The sequence below is a fragment of the Corythoichthys intestinalis genome, chromosome 14, assembly GCF_030265065.1.
Source record: "Corythoichthys intestinalis isolate RoL2023-P3 chromosome 14, ASM3026506v1, whole genome shotgun sequence".
In the NCBI taxonomy this organism is placed as follows: Eukaryota; Metazoa; Chordata; class Actinopteri; order Syngnathiformes; family Syngnathidae; genus Corythoichthys; species Corythoichthys intestinalis.
Genome location: NC_080408.1, coordinates 42,521,945 through 42,544,259, shown reverse-complemented (window position 1 = coordinate 42,544,259; position 22,315 = coordinate 42,521,945). Strand labels below are relative to the sequence as shown.

The 22,315-nt window shown below is 40.4% G+C and overlaps 1 protein-coding gene across 5 annotated transcripts in view; it reads left to right on the top strand.

The window, feature by feature from the left end:
- The window catches only part of pde4ca (phosphodiesterase 4C, cAMP-specific a), a 146,455-nt gene that overhangs the window by 16,128 nt on the left and 108,012 nt on the right, over nucleotides 1–22,315 (top strand). Inside the window, exon 1 of one of the 5 annotated variants that reach the window (XM_057856429.1) lies at nucleotides 1,899–4,532. The exons of 2 other annotated variants lie outside the window; for them this stretch is intronic. In XM_057856429.1, the coding sequence (XP_057712412.1) occupies nucleotides 4,282–4,532 (251 nt within the window). In that variant the 5' untranslated portion in view covers nucleotides 1,899–4,281. Of the gene's footprint in view, nucleotides 1–1,898; nucleotides 4,533–19,797; nucleotides 21,034–22,315 lie in introns of those variants that run through there. 2 more of the 5 variants (XM_057856431.1, XM_057856433.1) reach the window with 2 other exon arrangements.

Sequence of the window (22,315 nt, the reverse complement as noted above, 5' to 3'; positions counted from 1 at the left end):
ATTCTCGGGTCATTTCGGTAAAAAAAAAAAAAAAAAAACGTCTCTCGTCCTGCATCTCCTCCCGCCTGTGCCCTTCAGTCCGTCCGGCCACTAAATTAGCACCCACGCCAGGCCACTGTCTGACCGTGGTGCTTGATGAGTTGAACCGGAGTGGCGGCGGTAGCTACGTTCGTACCGGATATCCGCCCGCCCCGGCCCGCTCGCCATGGCGTTTTCGGGGCCTGGCTCTGCTCCAGACGGAGGCGCACGCCTCGCTTCCCGCACGCCGTGGGGGAACGCCCGAGAAACCGGGTTGTTCGCCGGTGGTCCCGCCGCCGGGGAATCGGGCTCGGCCCACCTGCCTGCCCCGCGGCGGCCTGCCGTACCGGCCAGAGTGGCGGGCTCCGTCGGAAGACTGCTACTTGTCGACTATCGGTCTCGTGCCGGTGTTTAGCCTTAGAGTTTACCACCCACTTTGGGCTGAATGAGGACACTTTTTTTCCGCATCGTGGAACTTCTGCAGTGCATGTTTTGCAGATGGCGAGAGCATAGTTTTTTTTCACATACGGATAAATCCAGCCACGCTGCTGACAGCCGCCATGATCTCCAACTGCTTCTTTTGTGTAACTCCGCCCCCACAACCCCTCCTCCCTCAGGGGCTTCAGAGAGGGGAGGGGTTGAGGAGACGGCGGTGCTGAATTCTTCGGTTGTGCACATTTGGAGGTTAAATCAAGTATATAATAATCGGATTGCATTGTTTGTTGATTTTTTTTTTAACCCGGATCATCTGTGTGACATCATAATTGCCATTATCAGCCGATAATTATCGGTAACCGATATTATCGTGCATCTTTAATTTGTGTACATTACCTCACTTTGGTCAACGAGCAAATTATTCAAAACATTATACAAGCAAGACCAATAACTTTGTCTTCCCAAAACATCTGAAATTGTTTCATAGCAACTGCTATTACTGATCACACTCTTTTTGAGTCTTATGACACTTTACAAGTTTGTTGTGTAACTGAGCAACCAAAATCAAAACCTCTTTTCTGCTGGGTGTTACTTAGTGCCGGTAGCTGTCTTGCTGCTCTTCTCTATGTTGCTGAATTTGCATGCTATGTTTTGGTGAGGCGAAACAATGATCTGATGACAAATTCTAGAAGCAAACACATTTTTCTTCACATTATTACCATGACTTTCCCGGAAGCCATTTTTCAATTAAAATACATAAACTGAAGGTCAGTGGCACACTGCCCTTTACAGTTGATGAAGGACATCCAATTCATTTAAACCGGGAGGCCTGGAAGTAAATACTTAAGCCTCTGTGCCATTGACAGTAGTGCTGGGCATTACGGCTAAATTTGATCTGTTATTCATTTATTTATTTATTTCAATTAGTTATTTTCAATATGCTCTTTACTTATCAAATTCAAGTTAACCCTTCGGCTTCAAATGATGCGGCTGTAGGTCAAATCTTCATTTATATACAGAAAAAAAGCATGCTCAATGATGATATTCAACAAATCCATTTGAACAGGTATGATTGGCATTGAATGATCATGCTTCTGTGCCATTTATGGTGATTGACGTCCAATCCTTTTTGACTCGGAGGGGCTGGCAGCAAATGCATCCCTTATTGCAACTGTGCTATCAGAACTTGAGTTTCGACCGAGTTGATTGGATTCTTGCTTAACCAGATCAAGGCAACCAGCCTGTGGCACTGCTGAGGTGGAGGCCCAGGATGCTTCGATAGCGGCCTTAAGATCATCCGCAGTGTTGGGTCTGGTGTCTCTCAACTTCCTCTTCACAATATCCCACAGATTCTCTATGGGGTTCAGGTCAGGAGAGTTGGCAGTCCAGTTGAGACCAGTAATGCCATGGTTAGTAAACCATTTACCAGTGGTTTTGGCACTGTGAGCAGGTGTCAGGTCGTGCTGAAAAATGAAATCTTCATCTCCATAAAGCTTTTCAGCAGATGGAAGCCTGAAGTGCTCCAAAATCTCCTGATAGCTAGCTTCATTCACCCTGCCATTGATAAAAAACAGTAGACCAACACCAGCAGCTGACATGGCACCCCAGACCATCACTGACTGTGAGTACTTGACTCTTGACTTCAGGCATTTTTGCATTTCCTTCTCCCCAGTCTTCCTCCAAACTCTGGCACCTTGATTTCTGAATGACATGCAAAATTTGCTTTCATCTGAAAACAAGTACTTTGGACCACTGAACAACAGTCCAGTGCTGCTTCTCTGTAGCCCAGGTCAGGCGTTTGTGCCGCTGTTTCAAGTTCAAAAGTGGCTTGACCTTGGGAATGCGGCACCTGTAGCCCATTTCCAGCACACGCCTGTGCACGGTGGCTCTGGATGTTTCTACTCCAGTCTCAGTCCAATGTTTCTGTAGGTCCCCTAAGGTCTGGAATCGGCCCTTCTCCACAATCTTTCTCAGGGTGTGGTCACCTCCTCTGGTTGTGCAGTGTTTCTTGCCACACTTTTTCTTTCCCACAGACTTCCCACTGAGGTGCCTTGATACAGCACTCTGGGAACAGCCTATTCGCTCGGAAATTTCTTCTGTGTCTTAGCCTCTTGCTTGAGGGTGTCAATGATGGCCTTCTGGACAGCAGTCAGGTCGGCAGTCTTGCCCATCATTGCGGTTTTGAGTAATTAACCAGGCTGGGAGTTTTTGAACGCCTCAGGAATCTTTCGCAGGGGTTTTGAGTTAATTTGTTGATTCAGATGATTGGGTTAGTAGCTTCTTTAGAGTACCTTTTCATGATATGCTAATTTTGTGAGGTATGGATTTTTGTTTTTTCTTGACTTTTTTGCCAAAATCATCAATATTAAACCAATAAAAGGCTTGAACTACTTCAGTAGTCTGTAATGAATCTAAAATATATGAAAGTCTAATGTTTATCAGTACATTGCAGAAAATAATGAACTTTATCACTATATGGTAATTTTTTTAGAAGGACCAGTATATGTTGGGCTTTATTTGTATGTGCATGGTGTAATTCTATATATTTTTTATCTTGGTTGACGAGCGATTTTTCTCCTACCTTTTAACTGCATCTGGTGATGCATTTGAAAGCACAATGGTGAGATTTTATGCATGTTAAAACTGCATTTTTAGGCTGTCTTTTTGTAAAATCCTACAGTTAAATATTGTTATTTAATAGCCTATAATAACACATAGTAGGCATAATTTCAAAATTCCTGTCAACATTTTTGCTTTACTTATTTTTTCAAAAAACATGGTGTACCTCTGATGGGCTTCTTTACCACCAGGCTTTGCAAGTTTTCTGGGGAATTAAATCCATCATCCATCCACAATTGGGCTGACTGACAGGGGCTACCTCTACATGTATGTTCAACAGTCCATAGTATTTCTCCAGATTTTTAGTTACAAAAAATGCAGAAACAAGCTGAAACAATAATTTGTTTAGCTCTTTCTTAGATGTTGGCCGTCAACTGAGCCCCAGTATCAGATGGTTCAGCTCCTTAGGTTATTTTATTGTCTACACAAAAACGGGATTTAGCTGCGAGTCCTTAGTCACATGTTCCCTTTCTTGCTCCCCAGCAATAAGCAAGCGGGTGAGGTTGGGAGGGGGTTAGATGATGTTGCCTCTGGTCACAGATAGAGAGCGCCATCGTGACAGCACCCATGCTCTCTAGCTGTTCTAGTCAGAGGAGCTTCATGTGACTGGTCTTGGTAATCCTGGAGCATGTGAAAAGCAAAGAGGCTGCCTCTTTGAAAACAGGCAATTCCCCAACAAAATTTACCATGGAGTTAGAAGAGGTTCCTGAGTTTGCAAATTCAGTTTACATGACTACAAAGCAAGCCAAGTAATGGCTCCGTTTAGAGACTCAAAGAGGAAGTAGTACTTTAGCGCACTGTCCAAGTTGTAGAGCAAGATTCTATTTTAGGATTGAAGAAAGTGGGAGGCTGAGGGACAGAAGAGAACATGGAGAGATCTGTCATGATGCTGCTCCCCTGTAAATCAGACGTCCATATTTAGTTGGAGAGAGGGGAAGGCTTAGCAGTAATGTAAACAAAGCTTCAAGAGAGCAGGAGGGACGCACAAACTCTACATTGATGTACTTATGCCCCTTCAGGATGGGACAAGGCACACACATTGGATCTACTTTTGGATTCTGTCATAAAAGTTAGATGCACTGGATTTGGACTGACAAAAAAACTACTATGTGGTTATCGCCGTACACATACTGTTGATATAAGAATTAAGGCATTCAAGGAAAAGCGCCTCACACTTTGTCAGAGTTAAACCAGTCTCCATTGCTGACCATGACTGACTTGTGCTCTGAGAGCACCGAGGAAGAGCAACTCCAAGTTCAGGTGGGGCCACAGGAACAAAGAAGGCAGAGAGTGCCGATCATTCAGCTCATACCACGGTCAAAGATGGCATCGCCGGGTGGATCTCCAAAGAATTCCCCAAGTGGATCCCCTCGCAATTCTCCTTTGCTCTTCAGGAAGATGATGATGAACCGGAGCATCAATCTCCAGAAGCGCCGTTTCACCTTGGCCCACACGCCCAGGTAGAGTCTAGAAATCAGCTTCTGTTTCGGGGTTTTAGTAGGCATTCCAAAAATTACTTGGCAATTTTGCTAGTTTCTGTTCTTAACTCATTCACCATCATTGACAACAATAGACATCAAATCCATTTGAACCGGTGTGGCTGGCATTTTAAAATCATGTTTCAGTGCAATTGATGCTGAAAGCCCCTCCCAGTCAAAATAGATTGGACGTCTGACACTGTCAATGGCAGCCATTGAGTTCAAAATGGGCAAGACTACATTTACACATCTCAAGTGTTTTGAGCTGAGAGTTCCAAACTGTTTTCTCAGTTTTGCGTTCTGTCAGTTGTTCGACTGCTAGATTTTGCCAGCACAATTGGTGCTCTTCAGCTGCTCTTTCTTGTTCATTTATTTTTGGCCACTGGATTATAAAGTGTTGATGCCAAGCTCATGTTTAGGAATTCACACTCTTGTTGCTCTTTAACATAATGCACTGTTTCAGGACGGTCAAATTAGCATAGTCAGGAGATTTAATGCTGCTTTTAAACATTTGCGTCATAGCTTGGCTCACTTGTTTTGACATTTCAAATGGTTTTTTCTCCCTACGGCTGTCAGTTTTAGTGTTTAATTTCCTCGAGGTGTGAGTGTTTTTCCAAAGCTTTGTCCACCTGATTGGACTCACCTCTGTCAACACACGACATCCCTCCTGTCGCCGGATCAGCTGTGTTTGTTGTTCCACTTTGTCGGGCAAATACTTTGTATACGTCAAACACACAGCAGCCACGTAGCGAAGAAACATAACCTTCACTTCTCACGTTTTCTTTAGTATTATGTAATGACGTCATGTTTGTTTTTGCTGGAGGTGGCAAAATTACTCCCCTTAGGATGAATCATATTGTTTTTAAGGAGTCAAAGTATTATCTGTGAAAGTGTAGATAAAAAGAATTAAGTACTGCTTCGACTCTTATTGTATGAAAAAATACAGACTCTTAAAAAAAGTCTTCTATTAAAAAGAAAAAAAAAACAATCTTGGTTGAAAACTGATACGGTACAAATGGATTTGATGTCTATTGTTATAAATCATATATTTTTATTTCTGTATACAAGACCCCAATATCTGAATCAAGACCAAACCTGCGATTGACTTTCTCTCTTTTCACACCTCTTTATGGTATGTCGTTGACTACTAGGAAAAATAAATAAGTGTTAGGGTTTGACAAAGGAAGCAGTAAAAATTCCAGACCTGTGTTCAAATGTAGATAGTTGTAGTAAGTGTAGTAAATCTTGATATAACATATGTTTTATATACAGTGCCTTGCAAAAGTATTCGGCCCCCTTGAACCTTGCAACCTTTCGCCACATTGCAGGCTTCAAACATAAAAATATAAAATTTTAATTTTTTGTCAAGAATCAACAACAAGTGGGACACAATCGTGAAGTGGAACAAAATTTATTGGATAATTTAAACTTTTTTAACAAATAAAAAACTGAAAAGTGGGGCGTGCAATATTATTCGGCCCCCTTGCGTTAATACTTTAAAGCGCCACCTTTTGCTCCAATTACAGCTGCAAGTCGCTTGGGGTATGTTTCTATCAGTTTTGCACATCGAGAGACTGACATTCTTGCCCATTCTTCCTTGCAAAACAGCTCGAGCTCAGTGAGGTTGGATGGAGAGTGTTTGTGAACAGCAGTCTTCAGCTCTTTCCACAGATTCTCGATTGGATTCAGGTCTGGACTTTGACTTGGCCATTCTAACACCTGGGTACGTTTATTTTTGAACCATTCCATTGTAGATTTGGCTTTATGTTTTGGATCATTGTCCTGTTGGAAGATAAATCTCCGTCCTAGTCTCAGGTCTTGTGCAGATACCAACAGGTTTTCTTCCAGAATGTTCCTGTATTTGGGTGCATCCATCTTCCCGTCAATTTTAACCATCTTCCCTGTCCCTGCTGAAGAAAAGCAGGCCCAAACCATGATGCTGCCACCACCATGTTTGACAGTGGGGATGGTGTGTTCAGGGTGATGAGCTGTGTTGCTTTTACGCCAAACATATCGTTTTGCATTGTGGCCAAAAAGTTCAATTTTGGTTTCATCTGACCAGAGCACCTTCTTCCACATGTTTGGTGTGTCTCCCAGGTGGCTTGTGGCAAACTTTAAACGAGACTTTTTATGGATATCTTTGAGAAATGGCTTTCTTCTTGCCACTCTTCAATAAAGGCCAGATTTGTGCAGTGTACGACTGATTGTTGTCCTATGGACAGACTCTCCCACCTCAGCTGTAGATCTCTGCAGTTCATCCAGAGTGATCATGGGCCTCTTGGCTGCATCTCTGATCAGTTTTCTCCTTGTTTGAGAAGAAAGTTTAGAAGGACGGCCGGGTCTTGGTGGATTTGCAGTGGTCTGATGCTCCTTCCATTTCAATATGATGGCTTGCACAGTGCTCCTTGAGATGTTTAAAGCTTGGGAAATCTTTTTGTATCCAAATCCAGCTTTAAACTTCTCCACAACGGTATCTCGGACCTGCCTGGTGTGTTCCTTGGTTTTCATAATGCTCTCTGCACTTTAAACAGAACCCTGAGACTATCACAGAGCAGGTGCATTTATACGGAGACTTGATTACACACAGGTGGATTCTATTTATCATCATCGGTCATTTAGGACAACATTGGATCATTCAGAGATCCTCACTGAACTTCTGGAGTGAGTTTGCTGCACTGAAAGTAAAGGGGCCGAATAATATTGCACGCCCCACTTTTCAGTTTTTTATTTGTTAAAAAAGTTTAAATTATCAAATAAATGTTGTTCCACTTCACGATTGTGTCCCACTTGTTGTTGATTCTTGACAAAAAAAATTAAATTTCATATCTTTATGTTTGAAGCCTGAAATGTGGCGAAAGGTTGCAAGATTCAAGGGGGCCGAATACTTTTGCAAGGCACTGTATATATATATATATATATAACATATTAACATATATTTGGGACGAGAAGATGTTTGTCAGTACAGTGATCCCTCGCTACTTCGCGCTTCAGACTTTGTGCCCTCAGTCCATCACGGATTTTTTTTTTTTTTTCAATTAAAAAAAAAAACAGATAAGTGGTCCTGCGCCTATCGCGTCGTCTCACTCTCCCTCCCTTCCTCCCTGCTCTTTGTTGCTCAGGCAGTGCACTGGAGTTGCTTATTAAAGTTATCGATGATTGACAGACATTTAATGTTTGAGCTTGACCCAGATGCCTGGAACCTGAAGCTTCTAAGCGCCGCATGCGTCAATCATCGTTTAACTTGTTAAACAGTTGCTGTGGCAACTAATTGTGTGTAAGTGAGCAGCTTGAGGGGATTTGAGTGGACTCACTCAATGAAGCATTTAATAAAGACAAATATTTTTAAACTTTTTATTCTTGTTTAAAAAATAATTCAATGGGACATGTTTAAAACTTATAGTTAGTGCTTAAAAAACTATTATAATAAAAGTTTTTTCTAAATTGTACTTTGGGGAAAAAAGTGAAAAAACGTCTTAAATGTATTTCTTTCCAATGATAAATCTGAATAAATACATCGAACACACTCCCAAAAAAAAAAAATTATGGGGGTGGGGGCGCTACTTTGCGGTTTTTCACTTATCATGGCAGGTTCTGGTCCTCATTGACCGTGAAAAATGAGGGATCACTGTATTACAAAAACTGCCTTGATTTGATACTGTCAGTCATTGTATTGTTACACCTTAGTAAAAATATATCGAAATGAGGTGTTTTTATTTCTTACTCCTTACCACTACCATCTTTATCTTGGGCGTTATGTGGAGTGGGCACTCTAAGAACACAGCTGTGTTGGCTGCCGGTAAACCCCAAGCACAAAAACTCAGCTTTTATGAGCTCATGTTGAGGATTCGAACAGTGATGAATTCACAACATTTATGCAAGAGTCATGTTATCACTTAGTTGCAAATCGAAATTAAACTCTTGATGATCAGTGACAATCAATAAACAAAATTAAATTTTGGTGTGATGACAAAGAGATATTTGTTAAACCTTGTCCTTCTGCAAATATGTTAAGGCGCTTTTGGAAGGCCTTTAAAGGAATTTAAAGGCCTCCTCCCTCTTTGTCAATGATGACCCTTTTCCAATGTTTCAGGATGGCCAATTGATTCTGGAAAAAAAAAAAACTGGCCAAAAGCTGGTGGTCTGAAATGCCATCTAACAGTATTTTATTAGTGTGTAATGCATTTTCCCATTAAAACCAGAGCCTCCAAAGAAACTCAGATTTTGTTCTTGTTAATCTCGTTAATCTCTTGTTTGACCTTTCAACTGTAAGCCAAACTCTTTCCTAGATTTTACTGTCTGCAGAAAATCTAAATATTATACAGACAGATTTAGTGGTAAAGGATTTCATTTCATGGTCCGTTCTGGAAAAATTACATCAAACCGCAGCACTTTAAATTGACCAGTTCTGCAAAACAGCCATCTGAAAGTGTATGTGTAGTGTCTCCAAGTGTCAAAACTGAAGGGAGGAAGAAAAGTTATTGCAGGATGGCTGGCAACGAGGATAAATTAAACAAAACGAGGATCCAGCGGAAAATGAATGTCGCAACTGAGCACAATTTTAAAACACCTGCGACTTTATTTTTACTCAATGTCCAACTTTATTGAAAGCCTATTTCCGCTCTATAAACCTTATCAGATAGATTCTTCTCATGAAAAAATATTTGACTTTTTTGCCAGTCATTGTCATTTTCCAAACTCATTCACAGAATTTGCACCTTTCTAATGCGTAAACATGGAAGAGGGCTCATGAAAATATTTTACTTTTTTGCCAGTCATTGTCATTCTCCCAACTCATTCTTATTGGCCACGACCCACAGCTCGTGACCATAAGTGAGGGTTGGAACGTAGATTGACTGGTAAATCGAGAGCTTCTCCTTTTTGGCTCAGCTCCTTCTTCACCACAATAGACTGGTGAAGAGTCTGCATCTCTGCAGACACTGCACTGATCTGCCTATCGATCTTCCGCTCCTTCCTGCCTTGCCTTGTAAACAAGACACAAAGATATTCGAATTCCTCCACTTGGGGCAGGATCTCATCCCCGTCCCGGAGAGGTGGCTTGCCCTCTCCTTTTCCGACTGAGAACCATGGTCGTGGATTTGGAGGTACTGATCTTAATCTCAACCACTTCACACTCGGCTGCTCCAGTGAGAGTCCGAGCTGCTTACATCACAAGGGTGCCAGGGGTGCAGGAGCTTATCCCAGTCAACTATGGACAGTAGGCGGGTCCATCCTGAATCGGTTGCCAGCCAATCGAAGGCACAACAAGAAAACACACAAGCATTTGCACACACTCATACTTAAGGACAATTTAGAGTTCAATCAGCCACCATACATGTTTTTGGATTGTGGGAGGTAACCGGAGTACCTGAGTATCTTAGATGGATTAGCTCCACCAACGTTTTGGCCCAAAACAACCTTATAAACTGCTGGGCCTCTCAAGTACAACCATAATGATGAACATATAAATACAGTACCCTAGCTGGTCCAAGTGTTCATCAAAAAGTTCTTAATCTTCTACATATTAACTCATTGAATGAGTTAAATTTTATGTATGGTTGCAACATTAACACCCCTTAAATATAGAAAATATAAAATTGTACAGTGGAGCAAATAAGTATTTAGTCAACCACTAATTGTGCAACTTCTTCTACTTGAAAATATTAGAGAGGCCTGTAGTTGTCAACATGGGTAAACCTCAACCATGAGAGATAGAATGTGGAAAAAACAAACAGAAAATCACATTGTTTGATTTTTAAAGAATTTATTTGCAAATCATGGCGGAAAATAAGTATTTGGTCAATACCAAAAGTTCATCTCAATACTTTGTTATGTACCCTTTGTTGGCAATAACGGAGGCCAAACGTTTTCTGTAACACTTCACAAGCTTTTCACACACTGTCGCTGGTATTTTGGCCCATTCCTCCATGCAGATCTCCTCTAGAGAAGTGATGTTTTGGAGCTGTCATTGGGCAACACGGACTTTCAACTCCCTCCACAGATTTGCCATAGGGTTGAGATCTGGAGACTGGCTAGGCCACTCCAGGACCTTGAAATGCTTCTTACGAAGCCACTCCTTTGTTGCCATGGCTGTGTGTTTGGGATCATTGTCATGCTGAAAGGACCAGCCACGTCTCATCTTCAGTGCCCATGCTGATGGAAGGAGATTTTCATTCAAAATCTCTCGATACATGGCCCCATTCATTCTTTCCTTTACCCAGATCAATCGTCCTGGTCCCTTTGCAGAAAAACAGCCCCAAAGCATGATGTTTCCACCCCCATGCTTCACAGTGGGTATGCTGTTCTTCGGATGTAATTCAGTATTGTTTCTCCTCCAAACACGAGAACCTGTGTTTCTACCAAAAAGTTCTATTTTGTTTTCATCTGACCATAACACATTCTCCCAGTCCTCTTCTGGATCATCCAAATACTCTCTAGCAAACCGCAGATGGCCTGGATGTGTACTTTTTTCAGCAGGGGGACACGTCTGGCAGTGCAGGATTTGAGTGCCTGGCGGTGCATTGTGTTACTGATAGTAGCCTTTGTTACTGTGGTCCCAGCTCTCTGTAGGTCATTCACTAGGTCCCCCCCGTGTGGTTCTGGGATTTTTGCTCACCGTTCTTGTTATCATTTTGACGCCACGGGGTGAGATCTTGCATGAAGCCCCAGATCGAGGGAGATTATCAGTGGTCTTGTATGTCTTCCATTTTCTAATAATTGCTCCCACAGTTGATTTCTTTACACCAAGCGTTTTACCTATTGCAGATTCAGTCTTCCCAGCCTGGTGCAGGTCTACAATTTTGTCTCTGGTGTCCTTCGACAGCTCTTTGTTCTTGGCCATAGTGGAGTTTGGAGTGTGACTGACTGAGGTTGTGGACAGGTGTCTTTAATACCGATAATGAGTTAAAACAGGTGCCATTAATACGGGTAACGAGTGGAGCCTTGTTAAACCTCGTTAGAAGAAGTTAGACCTCTTTGACAGCCAGAAATCTTGCTTGTTTGTAGGTGACCAAATACTTATTTTCCACTCTAATTTGGAAATACATTCTTTAAAAATAAAACAACGTGATTTTCAGTTTTTTTCCCCCCATATTCTGTCTCTCATGGTTGAGGTATACCTATGTTGACAATTACAGGCCTCTCTAATCTTTTCAAGTAGGAGAAGTTGCACAATTGGAGGTTGACTAAATACTTATCTGCCCCACTGTACCTAACGATTCGTTTAAGATGTCATTGACTGTGAAAGACGAACCAGAGTTCCTCTGTAAAAGAGCTGTTTGTACTACATTGACCACACAGCAAAGTCAGTAAATTACCAGTTATAACATTCGAACTAAGGAAACAGATCAAAGAATTTCCTCTTTGAACAGCTTTAAAGTTATTCAGTACTAGTCCAAATGGATTTGACATGTATCACTGTTAATGGCACAGAAACATAATCATTCGGTGACAGCCATGTAGTCTTAAATACAACATATGTTTAGCATTATAATGCACATTTTGAGCCTGCTGTAACTGCTCTAATCTGTTATTTTTATCCTAGTACTTCCTCTAAAATCATTAAAGTGCACCAAAGTAATGTATTTGAAATTGTGTGTTTGCATGTGTGCCACCTTTTGACACTAAAGTCAACCATTGCCTGCGTGCATTAGTCAGGCGGGTTTCAAGTCTCAAGGCTCAACTTCAAAGCAAAGTAAATGGGAGTGTATGATCAGAAGAGAAAGTTTGCGCTGGAAGGAAAGTTCTCAACACATAAAATGGTCTTCCTTTGTTGTAAGTTTTGCTTATGCGTGACCAGTGATGGGTTGAGCTTGAATAGCACCCTGTGCAAGACCCCCTTCGGGCTTGCTCACCACTAACGCAGATACACGCAGATGCATGCCTGCACATATGTTACATACAAAAACATCAATTAAGAAAGAAAGAAGAAAAAACAACTACTAACATTTAACATCACTTTTATCTTTGGTAACTCATCGGCTGCGACTGCGAAGAAAAATGTAAATAAAAGCCAGTATCTCCAAGAAGTGGCCGCCCAGCATATGGGGAAACATTTGATCAATGCTGGTACATTATAAAATGCACCAGTGCTCGAGTCTATTAGGCTTTGTTCATACTAGTGATGCACTGATTAATCAATTAAATCGGGATTGGATTAGAAAAAATTTTGAATTCTATTTTGGTGCTTCGATGATTGGTAACTAGAGTAGTGTTGTAGTGGTTTGTTTTGAAATTGTTGTACAGGAAGTCCCCAGGTTACATACAAGTTCCGTTATTACGCTGGCAACGGAACCCGAATTTCCGTGTGAATCAGAATTACCTTTTTAAGTACCCCTAACCTGGGGACTACCTGTATTTACTTTTGTTGATTTGGAGGGATACACTGCCTTCTGGTGGCAACAGTAAATATGTACTAATACTCTCGTCTATCAATCTTGGTGCCAGTGGATCTGCAGGTCAAACTATAAGCAATTGCGAGCATAAACACTTGTTTCTTTGTTTTACATCTCCTATAATTATTCTGCAACACATTAGATGTTTGTTATCTGATTACACAATTAATCGAACTAATTAATCAATAGATGAATAATTATTTTAATTAATTAAACTACTTATTAGCTGTAGCCCTAGTTCACACTGCAGGTCAATTCCGATTTCATTTTGGCCCATATGCTGACATTTTAATGCAGTATGAAGTCATTTTCATGAATGACCTGGGCCTTTTCAGTATCTAAGAAAAAATGTACTCAAGTAAAAGTCCATATATATATGTGTATGTACATACAGTGTATCACAAAAGTGTGTACACCCCTCACATTTCTGCAGATATTTAAGTATATCTTTTCATGGGACAACAATGACAAAATGACACTTTGACACAATGAAAAATACTCTGTGTCCAGCTTATATAATAGAGTTAATTTATTTTCCCCTCAAAATAACTCCAAATATAGCCATTAATATCTAAACCCCTGGCAACGAAAGTGAGTACACCCCATAGAAACTATGTACATCCCTAAATGTCCAAATTGAGTACTGCTTGTCATTTTTCCTCCAAAATGTCATGTGACTCATTACAGGAGTGCTGTCAGTATTGCTGCAGAGATTGAAGAGGTGGGGGGTCAGCCTGTTAGTGCGCAGACCATATGACGTACTCTACATCAATTGGTGTGCATGGCTGTCACCCCAGGAGGAAGCCTCTTCTGAAGATGGTACACAAGAAAGCCCGCAAACAGTTTGCTGAAGACATGTCAACAAAGCACATGGATTACTGGAACCACGCCCTATGGTCTCACGAGACGGGCGGGCTGTCTTGTGTACCGTCTTCAGAAGAGGCTTCCTCCTGGGGTGATAGCCATGCAAACCAATTTGATGTAGAGTGCAGCGTATGGTCTGAGCACTAAGAGGCTGACCCCCCACCTCTTCAATCTCTGCAGCAATGCTGACAGCACTCCTGTAATGAGTTTTTGTGGGCAAAATGAATTAACTCTATTATATAAATTGCACACAGACTACTTTTCATTGTGTCAAAGGGTCATTTTGTCAGTGTTGTCTCGTGAAAAGATATACTTAAATATCTGCAGAAATGCGAGGGGTGTACTCACTTTTGTGATACACTACATACATACAGACATCTGATACAATATTCAAGGAAAGAACGAGAAAATTCATTGACTGCTCAGTTTTATTTAAAACAAAATGCAAGTGCAGAAAGCAAAAAAAAAAAAACAGGCAATAAAATTGACTGCACAATAGAATTGACTGCACTGTAAACAGAAGCTCAAAAACTAAAACTTATATTACTGGTCTGAATGGAGCCGTGCCTCACAACGGGATCCGTCCTTTCGTCCAGTTCAGGACTCACACCCGCACAGCACGACACGTCCAGCACGACAGGCGAGTGCCCTGACCAACTGAGCCAAAAGCCCAGGCTAACAGCTTTCCCTGCCAGTGCACACTCTTGAAGGCATCAGGAGGGAAATTTCTATGCAACACACGCTACGGACTTGCGTGCACCCGTTACACCTAGCTTAATGGCGGATTGCAAGCAATTATCAGGTGCCTATTGTACAAGAGTGCAGTGGTATTAATGATCAATATCACGTTTACCTGCCTAGTCTTGCTTGCACTCGTGTTGCTGTCTCTAGTGCTCGGTTACGGTAAATTGCACAGGGCTTATCGATGCGCTGGAGGCATGAAAACGAAACTATCAATTCACAATGAGAAAAAAAGAAAAACAAAAGTAACATGTACCACAGGCGACAATTTTAAAAGTAGTAGCGTAAAAAGTACAGATACCTGCTGTAAAATGTAGTGAAGTAAAAGTAAAAAGTACCACTTCCACACCTGTCAACCCAAGGCCGTTGGCAATCTTACAAATAGTGATGTTTGCCGTTACAAATTGGTTACTAATCTTACAACGTTGTATATAGCGTGCAATATGAAACAAAATAAAACTCAATTTTTCAAATAATATGAATTTATTGGTTATATTGTAACATATAACCTGGTGCAATCAAAGAACAATATCTTCAGCTGCATCATAATTACTAAAATTTAACAGTGACGTTTGTTATAATTGTATGTAGCACTTTTGGCAATTTCATGTCTTGATGGCTGCACTTTATGGCAATTCAGCTCGCAATTCAGTTTGACTTCAAGGTAGTTCGTTCGTGTGTCAAGTTATTAAATTATAAAGGTCAACTGATAAAATTAACTTACCGATGCAATCTTTGAGTCAGGGAACATTTCTTTTCCTAATTCTGAGAAGTGATCAGCAATAATTGCAGGCAAATTGTGTTCGGCAACAAATTGGCAGAATAAAATCTACACTTTCGTCACTTCATTCTGCAGACTTCATCTTTATGACCAGTGTCATCTTTATGACCAGTGTTGTTAATCTTACTTTTAAAAAGTAATTAATTACAGTTACAAATTACCTCTCCCAAAAGTAAGTGAGTAAGTTTTTTTGTCCATTTTTTCAAAAAAAAACAAACCAAAAAAAACATAGTAACCTTTGCTATGTTTGGAAGTCATTTAATGTTGTGAATCAACTGTTAAAGTTGTTAAAATTGCTCCCGTTTTTGCATTAGTTCCCTTCTGTCTACTTTCGATATGTGAAAGTTTTAAAACTGTTTCGTCATTTAAAGATAAATTCAAGTCAAGATTTTGCCGATTTAGTATTTTAGATAAAAAGTTACTAAGCTTCGCCAGGAAGGTTCAGTACAACAGAGCCTTTCTGAGAAGTCTACTGGTTTAAAATGGCGGCTGTTTACTAATGCCGCCGAGTCTGTCATTTCGCATGTAGTTCTATATGCATGTGATATCTAGGCGTAGATTGTAGGCTGTCGGCTACAGTTAGGAAATATTGGAGCCACCTAACCCTAGCATCACGTTTGCTACAGCGTCACAACAAACACTCTTCTCTCTCCACGTCTCTTACTTTTCTCGCGTCATTCAACCAACGTAGTAACGCATATTGTCTCGTTGCCGAAACGGTGACAAAATTCGAACGGAGAAAAAAAAAACGTTATGCACGTAAACGTACAGATTTTGAACGTACGGCGTACGTATTTAAAAATCAGTGCTCATTTCTACAAATTACGCTGAAACCATACAACTTGACAGGTATGCACTTCATATTTGTACTCAAGGAAAGTACAGATATCCCCAAAATGTACTTAGGTACAGTAACAAAGTACTTTTACTTTGTTACATTCCACCACTTACGTCATCAAAAAGTGAGTTACGTCACCACTGTTCAACAAAACAAACAACACGCAAACAAGTAGTATCAGAAAACGGCACAAAAAATATAGTAATATGGTAATAAATCCTGAAAAATTACCACAAAAACATGATGGCTGGTACCTCCCTTAGGGACCATATTTACTTCCCTAAACACCGTCAAGTGATGACATATCACACGTGTGTATGCGTGTGACGTTATGGACCGGTTCCCTTCATCTTGTGAGTTGCATATGTTTGTGTAATATGAAGGGCTACACAAAAATATCAGAATTAACAAAAAATCTGAATTGGGCATCACGCCCTGCTGTGGGAATGTAGCCTTAGTGTTAGCGGTGGCATGTTTTGTGTTTAATTTTTTTTTTCTTTACAATCAGGTCAAAAAAATCTCAATTTGAATTCTTACATATTTTGAGCAAATGTCTAATATTTAGTCACAGAAAATGACAACGCTTACGGGGACAATGGCTAACATTATTTGTCGATAATTGCATTTATTTCAAAGTTAAGTATGGTATGAGTCAACTGTTGCGTGTGTGGTGAGATTAGATTACAGTAAATCAAATACGTTGTACTCAGTTGAGATTTGTTTTCCCACAAAACGTACAATGCAAAAGTAGTTTGTTTTGTCCGAACTACCATTTTTTTCCCCTTGTAGTTGCCTGTTCATGCATGTTTGACTGATTGTGCCATCCAATCCGAGTGTATGATTGCGTGAGAGCAGAGTTCAATATTAAAGAGGAGGGCTGAATCAACTTAAAAAAAAAAAAAACACATACACACAGATGCAATATTGAAGTATTGATTGACCAGTGCACTGTTATTACTGCTGGCTTGGAGGCACGTTGCTCACACGAAAAGGGGAAAGCACATTGTCTTGTTCAGGACATTTTTGCGTAATTTTTAAAAAATTTAGCACAAAGACTAAATTACGTTAGTTTTTGTCGATATTTACTAAAAATGTTTTCGTCTGTAAAATTGAAAATAAAAATTACACCAAAAATGAAGAAAAAAAATAAAGGTTTCCAACTATTTGGAATGAACATTGACAGACGAGCACATAGGCTTGGTTCATACCGCAGGTCTCAATGCACAGTTCCGATTTTTTGTCATATCTGTTTTTTTGGCGTGCCCGTTCAGACTGCCTTTGTTCATTGAGCCCGTTCAAGTATCACGCAATTAGCACTAATTCGCAGTCCAAGATGCGCTGTGCAAACTGACCCGCATGCGCAGGAGCATCAAAACAAATGCTGGCTCAACGTTATTCTTTGGTGATCATGTTTTGATTTCCAAAAACAGGACACAAATAATAGACATACATAAATAATCCCAGTTTAATCTTATGTTCAAATTTAATGTGCGCGTGCCTGACGCACACATATACGGACAGTTTACCCCGATCTCGGCTGTGTAAGCAATCTTGAAATATTTCTCATTTGGAGCACAGAGAGAAAACCGAGCATTCTCAGGCTTATACTCCCCCGCTTCCCATTAAGTTTTTTATGACTGTTGTCAAGCTTGCTTCTTTCCTAAAAGCTGCGTTCAAGCTAGGTGCTAACGCTAATGCACAGCTCCATCGCTAACGTAGCGCCCTGTCTCTCGCTCTTTTCTGACGTAATTGCGGCATGAATTCCAATTTGGGAGACTTGACAGTTCAGACTGCAGCCACATTCTGGAAAAATGTGCCCCAGATTGGATTTTAACAACACACGAAAGAGACTTAGATCGGATTTAAAATGATCCACCTTTATGCAACCTGTCCCATTCAGATCGTCAAGTTAATGCCTGACTTGAGTCGGAAAAATACGAAAAAATTGCATTTGTGCATTAACACCTGCGGTATGAACCTAGCCATATTGTAGCGCCTACAACTTGGTGATAATACACATTCAACAGGAAAACAGTACATTATTTTCAATTAATTATACCCACCTGGACGCCACGAACTGCATGTAAAAAAAGTTGTCCGAGAGTTTAAGAGGGCACTTGCCATTAGCATTAGCTTAACGCTAACACGAACGCTACAAGGTACATTTATTGTGCGATTATCACTCAGCACAGACCTTTAAAGGCTAAAGCAACATTGCATATTCTCTCTGGCCAAGATAATTAAGCAAATGTTACGATGTCCGACTGTTCGTGTGTGCATGCCTGGTGACTGGACAGCACCACTACTACAATGCAGGCTAACTACACATTAAATGTCACACATTGTGAACATGTGATGGAAACTGTTGCGCATTTTCATCTCGGTTCTCGTCTCATTAGACGAAAACGGGCATTAGTCTCAATATGTCTCCCAAAACACGTTTTTAGCTCGTTATCATCTCGTCTTCGTTATGAAAAAATTGGTTATTGATGAAAACAACACTGGCACGAAGGGTGTGAGACTATATCGATATGGTGGTACATCGCGACGTATTGGTATATTGTTTTGAAATCATATAAATATTTAGTAAAGAAACCAACAGGTTGCTAGCATTAACATGTCGTGACCATTTATAGCCAGTCCTACCATTTTAAATGAATTGGATGTCTATTGTTGTCAATGGTGGGCAATGAGTTAAGAAAGACACTCGTTTGTTTACAAGAATATTGCAAGATGGTGTTGCTGTATTTATGTACAGAATGTTGCACTCGTCTGTGAGGAAGTTTTAGACGGATTGCCCGCGACTAGCTTTTCTTTGTAATAGTTATATTGTAGACTATCGTAGATTTATTTCCTGACCCTTTGTTATATTGCTATACAGTGTATCACAAAAGTGAGTACACCCCTCGCATTTCTGCAGATATTTAAGTATATCTTTATATCTTTTCATGGAACAACACTGACAAAATGACACTTTGACACAATGAAAAGCAATTTATTTTCCCCTCAAAATAACTCAAAATATAGCCATTAATATCTAAACCCCTGGCAACAAAAGTGAGTATACCCCTTAGAAACTACGTACATCCCTTAATGTCCAGATTGAGTACTGCTCGTCATTTTCCCTCCAAAATGTCACGTAACATGTTACAGTAGTGCTGTCAGCATTGCTGCAGAGGTTGGAGAGGTGGAGGGTACACAAGAAAGCCGCAAACAGTTTGCTGAAGACATGTTAATAAAGCACATGGATTATTGGAACCATGTCCTATGGTCTGATGAGACCGGTGGGCTTTCTTGTCTTCATAAGAGGCTTCCTCCTGTGGTGACAGCCATGCACACCAATTTGATGTAGAGTGCGGCGTATGGTGTGAGCACTAACAGGCTTACAGCCCACCTCTCCAATCTATGCAGCAACACTGACAGCACGCCTGTAACAAGTCACATGACATTTTGCAGGGAAAATGACAAGCAGTACTCAATTTGGACATTTAGGGATGTACGTAGTTTCTAAGGGGTGTACTCACTTTTGTTGCCAGGGGTTTAGATATTAATGGCTATATTTGGAGTTATTTTGAGGGGAAAATAAGTTTACTCTATTATTAAAGCTGCACACAGACTACTTTTCATTGTGTCAATTTGTCAGTGTTGTTCCATGAAAAGATATACTTAAATATCTGCAGAAATGTGAGGGGTGTACTCATTTTTGTGATACACTGTATAGTAAGATCATGACCCTTTTATCGCAAATCATATTGTATCAGGAGGTAGCCAGAGGTTCCCGCCCTTAGTTAGCACTAAACTTTTTCAGTCTCAACCATCTCTGTCCCTTCTCTCTCATTTGGACTTTCTCGCTCTGCGTCTGTCAACTGGTCTGCACCCAGCCCCTCCTCTTTCTCTCTGTATTTTATACTCTGGGGAGATAGTGTTGTTTGTTGTTTCAAGCCCGAGTTCGATCCCACCACTCTCAAGAGAGGATAGAAGAGGGAGCAGACGTCTGTTGCGGGCTCTCTGACAAGGACTGCGTGGGACGGTCCGCTCCAGGGAGCATCCGATGGGAGTATAAATGCTCTTTCCAGCTCATTTTTGTCCCCGACTGGGGTTAACACAGTACAGCCTGTTGTTAAAAGGAAACTGATAAAATCCTCAACTTGGTAAAGGTTATTGGACAACATTTTTAAAGAGATATTGTTCTGTGCTTTTCTGGTGATCTGGTTGAACTTATTTTTGGATTTTAAAAGAGGACCTGTAACAGATGAGTGATGATCTGAAAAAATAGCGTGAGCTGAAGAATTAATTCTATCGGTTTGATGCACACTTGGCTTGGCTTGAACTTTCTGCAAGATGAGAGACACAAAGGCTCTGTGATGCGAGGTCTCTACCAGCCAACAGTCTTTGCCTTTTTAGGCATGTGCTGAATATATCTGCGCCCCTCTTTTCCATGAAAACAAGTGGACATGAACATAATGCCGGACTGAGAAGCTGGACCATAAATTGAATTTCCACCTTGATGCACACTGATCCGTTAATTCTGCGCAGAGATGGAAGCAAAGCGCTTCCAGCAAAGCTAGGAAATACCAAGAAGGACTCACAAGGCCTAACTTGATGTAGCAATCAGCTCAAATCCCACCGAGTTTACTATTGTGATTCTTTCTTTTGTTTCCCACAATCCCCTCAAATGAGAAACTTTTTAAAGTTCCTTCAAGCATGGTATGGTTTCTCATAGCACAAACCTGGTTTTTCCCTCACATTTGACCATTTCTGTTTTGACCTGCTGTATTTCAACTTCGCCGACAAAATGATGAACAAAGACTCTCGCTTCCAACGGAAGATGCATGGCAACTTTTCCACTCGCAGGCACTCGTGTATTGGGTATGTATCAGTCCTTAGTTGTTACCTTTGTCAAATTCTGTATAGTATTTCCAATGTATGCTTGGTGTTTTGGCAACATTTTTCTGTCTGTCTTTTGGGTCTTACTCTTCTTTCAACTCATTTTACACTCAAATAGAAGGATGGAGGAACATAATTCCGACAATGCTATTTTGAAATCTCCAAGGCTGCAATTATGTTCGCGATCATTCATTTAAAATTTCACAGTCATTTAAAATATTTTTACATACAATAAAACTCAATAAACTGATTCAGTAGGGTTTTTACGATACCATTTTTTTTGCACCCAATATAGATTTCAATACACGGCTGTGCTGTATTGGACGAATGCCGATTGTCATGTCGTTTCAAAAAAAAATTCAAAATAGATTTATCTGGTCTGGTTATATGTCAGAAACCGTGCACAATTGGTACCAAGTTTTGGTACCCAGTTCTACATGTCAACAGTAGTTTTCTTCTTCGGTTGGAAACAAAATTCTGAAGAGTGCGTTTGACATCAGTGCATTATTTGTTAGTACTTACTGATACCGATACCAGCATTTTCGCGCCGTGTTGGGCCCATTTCCATTGGCTGTATTGGTACGACACATATTCAGATGTAAATGGATGCAGGCAAAAACTTAGAAGTCATGCAGAATACTTGTGTCGTTTCATCATTAGTCATAGCTTATAATGTTTTGATGCTATGATGTCATTACATAACATGTTTGTAAATTCATTCATTCATTTTCCATGCCGCTTTTCCTCACGAGGGATTCAGAATTTTGCACTGAAGCTTGATTTGAAGAAATCGGCCAGAAAATCAAAATTAACGTAATTTTCAGACTATAAGCCGCTACTTTTTACCCTCATTTTGCATACTGCACCTTATAGTCCAGTGCTGCATATTTGTTGATTTATTTGGGTTAATAGATATCACTTCATTTGACAGCGGCATTATAAAACTGTCATAAGACCGTCATGATTATGACATGAAACTATCATGGGCATTATTGAATGTTTATGATAGATGTCATTCAGTGTTATCCGGCAAATTAAGTCACTAACTACTTTACTGTATGTCCAGCTGGAAACTAACATCCATTCAAAGGTGAGATAATTTGCCGGATGACGATAAATGACATCTGTTATAAGCATTCATTAATGCTCATGACAGTGTCATGGCATAATTATGATTGTCTTATGGCACCACTGTCAAAGTGTTACCAAATACCATAACTATTAATTAATGAAACAACTGGAACTTTAACTGAAAAAAATAATT